Source organism: Emiliania huxleyi (assembly GCF_000372725.1).
Source record: "Emiliania huxleyi CCMP1516 chromosome Unknown EMIHUscaffold_15, whole genome shotgun sequence".
Taxonomy (NCBI): Eukaryota; Haptophyta; order Isochrysidales; family Noelaerhabdaceae; genus Emiliania; species Emiliania huxleyi.
This window is the reverse complement of record NW_005201092.1, coordinates 1,218,898-1,230,333: the sequence shown is the minus strand read 5'-3', so window position 1 is coordinate 1,230,333 and position 11,436 is coordinate 1,218,898. Positions and strand designations below refer to the sequence as shown.

General features: G+C 65.2%; 3 protein-coding genes across 3 annotated transcripts; 2 read left to right on the top strand and 1 right to left on the bottom strand.

Annotated features, from left to right (window-relative positions):
• Positions 1 to 380: 380 nt before the first annotated feature.
• EMIHUDRAFT_98774 (hypothetical protein) lies at positions 381 to 9,061 on the bottom strand (the record flags this gene model as incomplete). Its single annotated transcript, XM_005786773.1, has 5 exons — positions 381 to 1,040; positions 2,216 to 2,270; positions 3,094 to 6,722; positions 8,313 to 8,401; positions 8,473 to 9,061. Coding segments are annotated over 5 exons (5,022 nt in total), but the record flags the coding sequence as incomplete, so codon positions are not given.
• Positions 9,062 to 9,301: 240 nt separating this feature from the next.
• Positions 9,302 to 9,594, top strand: EMIHUDRAFT_202180 (hypothetical protein; the record flags this gene model as incomplete). Its single annotated transcript, XM_005786772.1, has 2 exons — positions 9,302 to 9,466; positions 9,559 to 9,594. The coding sequence occupies 2 exons, from the start codon at positions 9,302 to 9,304 to the stop codon at positions 9,592 to 9,594; spliced, it is 201 nt and encodes a 66-aa protein (XP_005786829.1).
• Positions 9,595 to 10,069: 475 nt separating this feature from the next.
• On the top strand, positions 10,070 to 10,682 carry EMIHUDRAFT_202179 (hypothetical protein; the record flags this gene model as incomplete). Its single annotated transcript, XM_005786771.1, has 2 exons — positions 10,070 to 10,280; positions 10,399 to 10,682. The coding sequence occupies 2 exons, from the start codon at positions 10,070 to 10,072 to the stop codon at positions 10,680 to 10,682; spliced, it is 495 nt and encodes a 164-aa protein (XP_005786828.1).
• Positions 10,683 to 11,436: the final 754 nt, after the last annotated feature.

Genomic DNA, 11,436 nt, shown 5'->3' with positions numbered 1-11,436 from the left:
CGCCAGAGCACGGCCGGGGGCGCGAGCCGCCATCTTGGACTGTGAGGCGAGTATTTGCCACCGGGAGCTCGCCGCCGCCCCTACACCGCCGCGGCCGCCCTCCCAATGCGTCGAGAATGATACTCTCGACTGCAAATACTCCCAATACTCGCCTGCTGAGAGAGAGTTCATCCCACCATCGGCACCGTATTCGCCCACAGCACGCCAGTGTGAAGTGAGTGTCAGAGTGTCGGAACTCGGTGGGAGCATCCGTCACGTTCACACTCGCTCGCGGAAAAGTGAAATTTCGTTTCACATGAAATGTGAAGTGAAAGTGAAAGTGAAATCGATTCGCTGTTTCCATGTGAAATCACGATACACGAACCCTGTGCGACACACACGCGCGCGCTGTCCTTCAGCCTGCGCTGATAGTACTCGTGCTCGGCTTCAAAGTTGTGGAAGCGTCTGCTGCCGGAGGCGTCGAGTGCTGATTGGTTGCCCCAGTAGTGAAAGGTCTTTTGGGGGCTGTCCTGAAAGCCAAAGAGCGACACCGAGCTGCAGAGCAAAAGCGCCGCGTGGACAGCGTAGAAGCCTGCCGACGGCAACTTGAACGCCTTTGATCTTTCCTTTGGCGCCGGCTTATCGACCAACGAGTCGGTGTGATGTACGTTGGATGTAGTCACCGCCCTGGCGCTGTGGTCCTCCATGGCGATCCGAAATACGTCGACGATCGCACCGCTGCGGTGCCGTTTGGCGAGTGATTCCGAGAGCTTGAACGCCTTTAGTTTGCCAAAGGGCGGCGGCACGACGCATTTGCTATTGTTCATCTGATTGAGCAGCGCGACCAGCCGCGCGTCGTTGTCCGGCACGGGCCCGCCCTTGACCCATTCGTCGCTATAGAAGAGGAGCGAGACGTTGTCGGCACAGGCCCGCAAACGCGCACGTGCAGCCCGCGTAGCATTCACGCGGATGGTGTTATTCACGCTGTCGGCGCCGGCAGACAGCTGACGACCGTTGTGGCTGTTGACGAGCTGCACTGTCGTGCGGGCGCCCACGTCCGCCTGCGAAGTTCATACGAAAAAAAAAATTGCAGGTCCTCTCTCTATCCTCTCTTGGAGCTCCAGAGTCCACACCCCCCTGCCCCGGGATCGCGTACAAGCTATGGCTACCGTAGGCCACACTAGCGTCGCTGGGGGTTCCCTGCCCTAGATGGGAAGCTGGCCGCTGATCCGAAGACCGACTGCACCAGGGCGCCTAGATATACTCGAGGTGAGCGAGGGTGAAGTTACGCCTTAAATGCCGGCCTCTCTACTGTGGACCTTACTCCGCGCTCGTTGGCTCCTCCTATTCCCCCACCCCCCCTCCCCCCCCACTCTCTCCGAGTAAGGGCGTGCGCTACGTCCCCAAGGGGGGGGGGACGTGGGGGGGAGGTGTGACTTTTAGGCTGTGGCGTTTGGGTTTTTGTTGGGCACCCAAACGGTTTCGGTTTTCCTCCTTGGTGCCCCGAGTAGAGCGTGATCTCCCCTGGAGTCTGTCGCGCCCGTTCTGTCTAAGCTCGAGGTTCAACCTTCCAGTTGATCCTTATCGGACTGGTGAGGTCTGCCTAGCCGTCGTAGTGTAGTGCCTGGGGTGCGTCTGCGTCGGTGCTACACACACTCGGCAGGACGCTGCTCTAGGTCGTTGCTGCTGGTCGTCGCTCTCGGGGGGGAGGGGGGAAGTGGGTTCCGGTGTTTTTTCTTTGCACTATGCACATACGTAAAATTTGCGCTTAGTGCAAAGTGCAAAGTGCAAAGTCCAAAGACCAAAGTGCAAGTCGCCCTCGTGTTTTTCTTTTTATGCTTTGGCAGTAAAAAGAACTGTGTGCGGCAGGCGCAGGCTCGGCCGATATCCAATACTTCGACTCACATCTTCGCTGCGGTGTGCCTGGGGAGGCGCGGCGGCGGGGTGGATTGAGAAGGCTCAGAGTGCAGAGAGACTGCAGGCGTGCAGAGGCGCGCGCTGCAGTTTCTCTGATCGGGCTGCTGGCGGTGTGAGCGCGGGGTGGCGTGGTGAGGCGTGAGGCAGGCTATTGTTGTGGAGTGCGGGCTGCATCGTCAGGCGTATGCGTGCACATGGTGCTGTATGCTGTGTGTGCAGGCTGGCAGTCTGTGCAGCAGAGAGCGGAAGCGCGCGCGCGCGCGCGCGCGCGCGTGCGGGCGTGCGTGCGCGCCTGCGCGGTGCCGGATCTGCGTCTCACTCGCGGCGCGTCCTGGTACAGCCGCTTATGAGATGCCAGAAGCAGTCTGCAGAGCCTGCACAGGGCGCAAAAAGGCGCAGGTGTGCTATGCTGCGGCGCGCGCGTCGCGGCGTGAGTGGATATGCGGCTTGCTCTGGTAGTGCGAGGGGCGCGCAGCTGGTGCGGGCGGCGCGGGACGGCCATGGGGCGCCAGCACAGGGCAGACGCACATGGGCACAGCTCTGAAATGGCGCTGCGCGTGTTTGCGTGCGCGCGGGGACGTACGCGCAGTTTTCACGCGGTGTGCCTGGAGAAGGGCATGAGAGGCGCCGGCCGCGCGTGTATTGGCGTGTGGGAGTTCGGAGTATGCCCGGAGGGCGTGATGGTGCCCGAAGGGCGGTCCTCCATGCGGAGGTGAACCTTTTCAAAAAGAAACGAAGTTCATACGAAACACGACCGGGGCTGCATCCACAACCGGGCCGCACTGTGACCCTATCATGGCCCCAGAACTCGCCACGACAGCACAGTGAGGCCTCACAGCAGTGCTGCCGAGCCGTGCAGTGGGCAGCACGGGCGAAAACGCGGGACCTGCAAAGGACAAGCTGCACCCAGCGTGCGGCAGAGCTCTCGAGCTGAGGGAGGTAACGCGGGTCTGGCTGACGCTGATCCGCTGATGGTTGCACTGGCGCACCGGGGCGAGAAGCAGGGCGAGCATAATACAATGGTTTACCGCGGGGTCTCGATGCCGTAGGGACGCGGCGCGGCACATACACCAACCTTCGCGAATGCCCGAATACTTTGTAGACGTGAATGTTTAGAGCTCGCCCGCTAGCCATTTTACGTACGGCTTTGCCTATGGGCTGGGGTGAACACTTGAACAACATTACGAGGCGGCCCACCCGTCGCCGATGCCGAGGCGAGGAGGGGCCGCGCCGCGGTTGGCGCTGCTGGGCAAGCAGCGGTCGAGCGTGACGGCGCACCTCCGCACAGGCGGCGCGTCGAGCTCCGCGTCCGCCGTCTCCAGGTCTGCCACCATCTGCACCGCCTCCTGCGCAGCCGAGGTGCGACGACGCTTGGGCGGCCGCTCGTCGCACCGCCTCGCGTTGTCTGCGGAGCTTCCGGCCGGTCCTCGGCTTAGCGCGCCCGGCGGCGCATGCGGGAGGGCCGCCTCGACCTCGAGTGCCTGAGCGACGGCACTCGCAAAGGGCGCGCGAAGGTGCTTCCACTTTGGCCGCCCAAAGTCCTTGCCCCAGCGCGTGGCGTCGAAGAGGCGCTCGTCCTCGCGGAGCGACTTGATGCAGCTCGCGCGCTCGAGTGTCGCCACGTTGCCCGTGCCGCAGAAGCGCACCCGCACCGACTCGCCCTCCTCCGCGCTGATGAGTGCAGGCCACCAAGGCGAGCCGCGTAGCTTGGCCCAGCACGGAGAGCCGGCAGCCAGGCCAGCGGAGCCCGTGCAGCCGGAGAGGTGCAAACGCAACCCCTCGGCCTGCGGCGGCACATCCTCCTCCTCCGCCGCCGCCGCTGCCTCCTCCGCCTCCTCTGCCTCCATCGCCTCCATCTCCCTGGCCTCCACAGCCTCTTCCTCCTCCGTCTCCCCCGCCTCCGCCTCCCCCGCCGCCGCTGCTGCCCGCGCTGGCCCTCCCGCGCCTGCCGCCTCCGCCTGCCCGACCGCCCGCGCGTACGCCACCGCCGCCTCCACCGCCGTGTCGAAGTAGCCGAGGCCTACCAGCCTTCCGTCCACCCAGTGCTGCGCCGAGAAGCGGCCAGAGGGGCGCCGCGCTACTCCTTTGTAGCCGGTGCCGCCGCTGCTCGAGAGGTGCAGACGCAGCCCCTCCGCCTCAGTCGCCACCGTCGGAGGAGCCGGAGGCTGGTACTCGCCGACCGCACGCGCGTACGCCACCGCCGCCTCCACCGCCGTGTCGAACTTGCCGATGGAGCCCAGCCTTCCACCCACCCTGCGCTGCGCCTTGAAGCGGCCAGAGTGCTCGTACACGCCCTTGTAGCCGGTGGCGTTGCTGCTGGAGAGGTGCAGACGCAGCCCCTCCGCCTCTGTCACGAGCGGCGCGGCGGCGGAAACGGCCGCCGTGCCTGCGGCCTCCGCCGCCTCTTCCTCCTCCGGCGCCCCCTCTGCGCCCTCCTCCTCCTCCGCCGCCGCCGCCGCTGCCTCCTCCGCCTCCTCTGCCTCCATCGCCTCCATCTCCCTGGCCTCCACAGCCTCTTCCTCCTCCTCGCCGCCCTCCTCCTCGCCGCCTACTTCGTCGCCCTCCTCCGCCGGCACCGCCGCCGCGCCTGCCGCCTCCGCCTGCCCGACCGCCCGCGCGTACGCCACCGCCGCCTCCACCGCCGTGGCGAAGGAGCCCAAGTAGACCATCCTTCCACCCACCCTGCGCTGCGCCTTGAAGCGGCTCCTGTCCGCGCGCACGCCACTGTACCCGGTGCTGGTGCTGCTCGAGAGGTGCAGCTGCAGTCCCTCCGCCTCTGTCACGAGCGGCGCGGCGGGTGCAGCCTCCCTGTGCGGCGGAGGCGGCGGAGGCGGCGGCGAGGCGGTAAAACCTGCTGAGCCCGCCTCCGCCTCCTCCGCCGTCTCTCCCTTCTCCCCGCCTGCTGAGCCCTCCGCCTCCGCTTCCTCCGCCTGCTCCACCTCCATCCCCTCCGCCTCCGCGCCCTCCGCCGACCCTGCCTCCTCCGCGGCCCGCTCTGGCCCTCTCGCCTTTCCCGCCTTCGCCCGCGCGTACGCCACCGCCGCCTCCACCGCCGTGGCGAAGGAGCCCAAGTAGACCTGCCTTCCGCCCACCTTGTGCTGCACCTGGTAGCGGCCAGAGGGTAGCTTGCCCACGTTCTTGTAGCCGGTGCTGCTGCTGCTCGAGAGGTGCAGCCGCAGCCCCTCCGCCTCTGTCGCCACCGTCGGAGGAGCCGGAGGCTGGTACTCGCCGCCCGCCCGCGCGTACGCCACCGCCGCCTCCACCGCCGTGGCGAAGGAGCCCAAGTAGACCATCCTTCCACCCACCCTGCGCTGCGCCTTGAAGCGGCTCCTGTCCGCGCGCACGCCACTGTAGCCGGTGCTGGTGCTGCTCGAGAGGTGCAGCTGCAGTCCCTCCGCCTCTGTCACGAGCGGCGCGGCGGGTGCAGCCTCCCTGTGCGGCGGAGGCCCTGCTGAGCCCGCTGCCGCCTCCGCCTCCTCCACCTCCATCCCCTCCCCGCTCGCTCGCTCCTGCTCCTCCCACTCGCCCTCTCCCACCTCTCGCAGCATCTCGTGCAGCGAGACGTCCTCCAGCAACTCGCCGTCGTCGCACCGCACCGAGTACAGGCTCGACGCACCGTCAAAGCCCACGACCTCGCCCGGGTACAAGGCGCCGTCAGAGTACTGTACAGCGACGCGGCCTCCCACCTGGAAGTGGCTCTCCTCCTCGCCGCCACCGCTCCACCCGCCCTCCTCGCCGCCCTCCTCCTCGCCGCCTACTTCGTCGCCCTCCTCCGCCGCGCCTGCCGCCTCCGTCTGCCCGACCGCCCGCGCGTATGCCACCGCCGCCTCCACCGCCGTGTCGAAGTAGCCGAGGGAGACCTTTCGTCCGTTCACCTTGTGCTGCGCCTGGAAGCGGCTCCTGCGGCCAGAGGCGTGCTGGAACACGCACCTGTAGCCGGCGTTGCTGCTGCTCGAGAGGTGCAGCCGCAGCCCGTCCGCCTCCGTCGCCACCGTCGGAGGCTGGTACTCGCCGACCGCACGCGCCCACGCCACCGCCGCCTCCACCGCCGTGTTGAAGGTGCCGATGGAGAGCAGCCTTCCACCCACCCTGCGCTGCGCCTTGAAGCGGCTCCTGTCCGCGCGCACGCCCTTGTACCCGGTGCTGCTGCTGCTGGAGAGGTGCAAGCGTAGCCCCTCCGCCTCTGTCACGAGCGGCGCGGCGGGTGCAGCCTCCCTGTGCGGCGGAGGCGGCGGAGGCGGCGGCGAGGCGGTAAAACCTGCTGAGCCCGCCTCCGCCTCCGCCTCCTCCGCCGTCTCTCCCTCCGCGTCGTCCGCAACCCCTGCCGCCGCTGCCGCCCGCACTGGCCCTCCCGAGCTTGACGTCTCCGCCTGCCCCGCCACCCGCGCGTGTCCACCCGCCGCCTCCGCCGCCGCCCTGGCCCTGCCCGCACGACTGGTGGCGAAGCGCTGCAGCGCCTCGAGCAGCTCGTACTCCTCCTGTGCGAGCGGAGGCGAGGGGAGGGTGAGGCATAGCGGTCCCGAGGGGCGGTGCAGCGACGAGGCGGTGCTGACGGCGATGAGGCTGGGTGTGCGCACCAGATCCTCTTCATCCCCGTCCGCATGCCGGATGCGCCAAAGCGCGGGCTCGTCATCCGCGCCCGCCGGCAGGTAGAGCTGAACCACGGCATGGACGTGCCCGTGGCCCTTGAGGCGCCGCAGCACCCTAGCCCCAACGCGAGGCCCGTCGCTGAGCCAGTCCGACTCGACCGGAGAATGGCCGGCAGCCTCGGGAACAGCAGGCGTAAGCTCGGACAGGTTGATGCGGACGCTGCCGCCGCTGTGTGCCTGGGCAGCTGCAGGCGATGCCGCACTGATTACGGCTCTGCTGCTGTTTCGGCTGCTCGGCCACGCCCAGCGGCAGACGTGCATTCGCTTTCGCGCTCCACAATAGGGGCAGAGCGACCTGTCTGGGTGCAGCCCGCTAGACTCGGCCTGGTAGCGAAAGGACTTGGAGATGGACATGGCAGGTAGGTGCAACGGGAGAAGAGAGAGGGCGAGCCGCTCAGGCAGCCGCTCCAGGCTCAGGCTGGTACCGTCTGGTGCGGTCTCGCCCCCAGACTCACACGACACACACCTTTGATTTTTGGGCCCCGGGGCGGCTAAACGCGCTCTCTTCGCACAGGAAAGGGTGGGAGGGAGGGAGGGGGGTGCGGGGGGGAGGGAGGGAGGGAGGGAGGGAGGGGGATGCGGGGGGGGGGGGAGGGAGGAAGGATGGTTCTTCATCCCCGACACTGGACAAACTTAAGTTTGATTAAAAGTTTGGTTCGTCAGCGATGCAGCAGGCTGGAGAGAAGAGTGACAAGGGGAAGGAGGAGGTGAAACAGCGAGAGGAGAGAAAGTGCATTCAAACAGAGGAACGGAAGGACATATATGACGAGCACGGCAAGTACAAATTTACTCGAGGATGCACCGTCTTTGACGAACGAGCAAGGCCGCTACAAGTTTACTTGGGGCCCACCAAAGCAAAACTTTAAATGTACTCACTGAGAGCCGGCGTCGACTGGTTGGGAGAGAGCGCGATTTCGAGTCCTTAGAAGGAAGCGATCTTTCTCGGCCGACGCTCGGCCGACGTCCGCAGGCACAGCGGGCACGGCCACGGATCCCAGTAGCACTGGCTCGGCACGGCCACGGGTCCCAGTAGCACTAGCTCGGCACGGCCGCGGGTCCCAGTAGCACCGGCTCGGCGCGGCCGCAGTTTGCGGTCCTGAGCTTGCGCACACTGCGCGGGCGAGGAACAAACTTAAGTTTGGATTGCAGTCTCACAGTGTGCCGGCAGTCGCCGAGCAGTGTCGCTCACACAAGCCGCAGCACAAGTGACTGAGGGCCAGTGAGGGCGAGCCCATCGCTGTCACAGCTGTGGCAGCCGCACAGTAGGCTGCGCGAGATCGCCCAGGGCGGCTAAGCGCGCGCTCTTCGCACAGGAAAGGGTGGGAGGGAGGGAGGGGGTGCAGGGGGAGAGAGTTTTCAGAACGAGTTTTCGTGTGGGGGCTCCGACACTCCGTCGTTGCGTCGACCGTCGCACTGCACGCAGCGAGACCGGCGTGTCACACCTCACGCCTCTCGTATATTCTATATATCTCGCTTCTCGTGTGTATCTCGACGAACTAAGCGAGGGGAAAACAAAACACGACCCGGCGCCGTCGGAACTGTCACTGAGTACACGTAGAGTTTGTAGAGCGGTAGCGGCGCGGACCGGGCGGTGCGTGCTGTTTCGAGCTGCAACTCGCTGCCGCAGCCGCGACAGTGCCCGCCCAGTGTAGAGCACGCGGCACATGACCGATCTCAGGGTCGCCCGCCCGTGTCACATGTCGTCGAGGATCACGCGCTGCCGCGCCTCGAAGTTGCTGCTGGGAGAGTGCCGTTCTGGAAGGTGACCCTCGCCTTGAGCCGCGGCACCGCCTTGATCACCTCGGAGAACTCCCACCAGTTTTGGAACTTGAGGCAGAGGTAGCCCTTGGGCGAGCCTGCAACAGACGGGCGGGCAGGAAGTGGGCCCGTGTGGCGCGCGCAAGGTGTGTGGCAATGAGGGGCACACCGGGCTTGGAAAAGGAGTCGTACCAGTGGTTGAGCGCGTCCATCGGCACCTCTACCATCCCGCGGATCTTGAGCACGTTGCTCTTCTTGTCAAAGATCGCAGACGTGATGCTCGACGTCCTTAGCTTGAGAGTGACGAAACCGACACCCGGCACCTCGCGCGCGGTGGTCCAGCTGAAGAGCTCCACTCCGAAGGTGACCGTGGCCTCGCCGGATTGCCACGTCCCGACCATGGTCTCCTTTATCCACTGCTGGAGTACCGGTGCCTTTTGCTTGACGTCTTGGCCGCCGACCGCGAGCAGGCGCGGCCTCTCACGCTTCTTCAGCGTCTCCTTCCAGCCGCGGCGCCACGGGCGGCACGTCCCCTTGACGGCGTGCTCCTTGGTCGGCAGCTGGGCGAGGATGTGCGGGGCGAGGTCCGGCGAGAGGAGGACCTTGGAGAGGATCCACTCGGGCTGCTCCACGCGTGCGGCGTGCTCCTCCGCCACGCGCATTGCGGCGGCGCTCCAGAGGGGCGCCTGCTCGTCGATGAAGGCGACGAGCTGCTCTGGCGAGAGGCCCGAGAGGCGGGAGCCGATGCGGTGGGCCATATGTGTCCAAAGGCTGCCGCGCGCACACTGCTTTCTTTTGTCTCACCCCCAGACTCACTCGAGACTCACACATTCGGTTTTTGGGCCCCGGGGCGGCTAAACGCGCTCTCTTCGCGTAGGAAAGAGTGGGTGGGAGGGAGGGGGGTGCGGGGGGGAGGGAGGGAGGGGGGGGGGGGTGTTGCAGGGGAGGGGAGGGTGGTTTCTCCATTTCTAAGTTTGATTAAGTTTGGTTCGTCAGCGATGCAGCAGGCTGGAGAGAAGAGTGACAAGGGGAAGGAGGAGGTGGAACAGCGAGAGGAGAGAAAGTGCATTCAAACAGAGGAACGGAAGGACATATATGACGAGCACGGCAAGTACAAATTTACTCGAGGATGCACCGTCTTTGACGAGCAAGGCCGCCTACAAGTTTACTTGGGGCCCACCAAAGCAAAACTTTAAATGTACTCACTGAGAGCCGGCGTCGACTGGTTGGGAGAGAGCGCGATTCGAGTCCTTAGAAGGAGCACTTGGAGCACTTGGAGTGCAGTCGGTAACCTCACATCCAGGGCCGGTGAGCTGAGAAGCGCATCCAGCGGGCCGGATGATCGGGATCGGGCTACGGGCTAGAGAGCCCTGACCCCTAGCTAGGGGGGTGCGCATTCGCAGGGCAAGGGCCTTAAAGTAAACACGGGTCTCCGAGGGTTAGTTCTGCGCTTTGGGTGTCCCCTAGCGGCGGAACGCCCCCTCTACTCGGAGCTAGTAAACACCAGACACTAGTTGTGAGCATGTTTTCTTTCTTTTTCTACTCGGAGCCAGTGATACGAGAATACGCACATGTTACAAGAATACACACTGCCCCCACGGAGTACCTGCACTACTCGACGATAATACAAGAAGAATACTCAGCTTGGAAGTTGCAGACGCCTATAAAGAAAAAACAGCAAGCTAAATTTCGGCGGCGAAAAAGCAAAGGACGGGCGCTTTTGATCGGCAAAGCAAAGTTGGAGTAACGGCGACCGCGTCGCCACAATGCCAGTCGCCTCTGTCGAGCAGCCTTGGCGGCGCGCATGCGCCGCAGGGTTGACCGACAGCCGCGCGCCTCAAGCCTCTCGCTCCACTCGCGGCACGACGTGCCCCGCGCGCCGGTCAGCGCAGCAGGAGTATTGCGACATGCTGCACAACGCCAAGGACAGCACTGAGAAGCTGGCGCCAGTCGCCCACCAGCATGTCTCAGCACCAGGTGAGGGAGGATGCTGCGCACGCTGATGCAGCAGGGGGTAACCACCAATCAGGCCCTCACGCCACTGCACGGCCGCCCTCGAGCACCAGCAGCCGCGCTGCGCCATGCTCAAGCTCAGGAGGCCACCCTGCTTCTCGCAGCTTTGTGCAGCGCAGCGAGCGAGCAGCGCCGCACCAGGCGGACCCATGGCGTGCGCTCAGCCAGCCGCGAGGCGGAGGCAGGCCGAGTGAGCGCGAGCCGCGCGGGAGGCCATGCCCCGCGCACCGGCGAGCGAGTGGCACGAAAGAGTGCAAGTCGCGCATGCTTTTGCGTAACGGTTCTCGCTTTTTCGAAGCGATCTTTCTCGGCCGACGCTCGGCCGACGTCCGCAGGCACAGCGGGCACGGCCACGGATCCCAGTAGCACTGGCTCGGCACGGCCACGGGTCCCAGTAGCAATAGCTCGGCACGGCCGCGGGTCCCAGTAGCACCGGCTCGGCGCGGCCGCGGTTTGCGGCCCTGAGCTTGCACACTGCGCGGGCGAGGAACAAACTTAAGTTTGAATTCCGTCTCACAGTGTGCCGGCAGTCGCCGAGCAGTGTCGCTCACACAAGCCACAGCACAAGTGACTGAGGGCCAGTGAGGGCGAGCCCATCGCTGTCACAGCTGTGGCAGCCGCACAGTAGGCTGCGCGAGATCGCCCGAGATGTCGCGGCGTGGCCGCGAGATCGCCCGAGATGGCGCGAGACCGCCCGAGATGGCGCGGCGCGGCCGCGAGATCGCCCGTTTGAATATCAGTTTTCACCACTAACATTATAAATTTACCAGTGATTTTTTTCTTTGACACCAATAAATGGGACTCCCACTAAACTTGGAAGACGTAGACAAATGGACCAATCGGAGACATCCGTGAATTCGTGAGCCTCCCTGGCGCCTGCGCCATTCTCAATGAAGAAAAGCTCAAAGAGCTAAGGGCGCGGTCGCCCTCGCCCGACTCGATGTCCTCCGCCTCACAGATCTTCTCCTCGAGCTTCTTGTAGAGGACCGTGTCGATGAGCGGCCCCACGAGCGTGTTCAGCGCCGGGATCCACAGCCGCGCCGGCGCCGAGTCCATCGCGATCATGCCGTCCTTTCTGCGGCCGCGGGTTGCGCTCGCGACGATGAGCATAGTGAGGCAG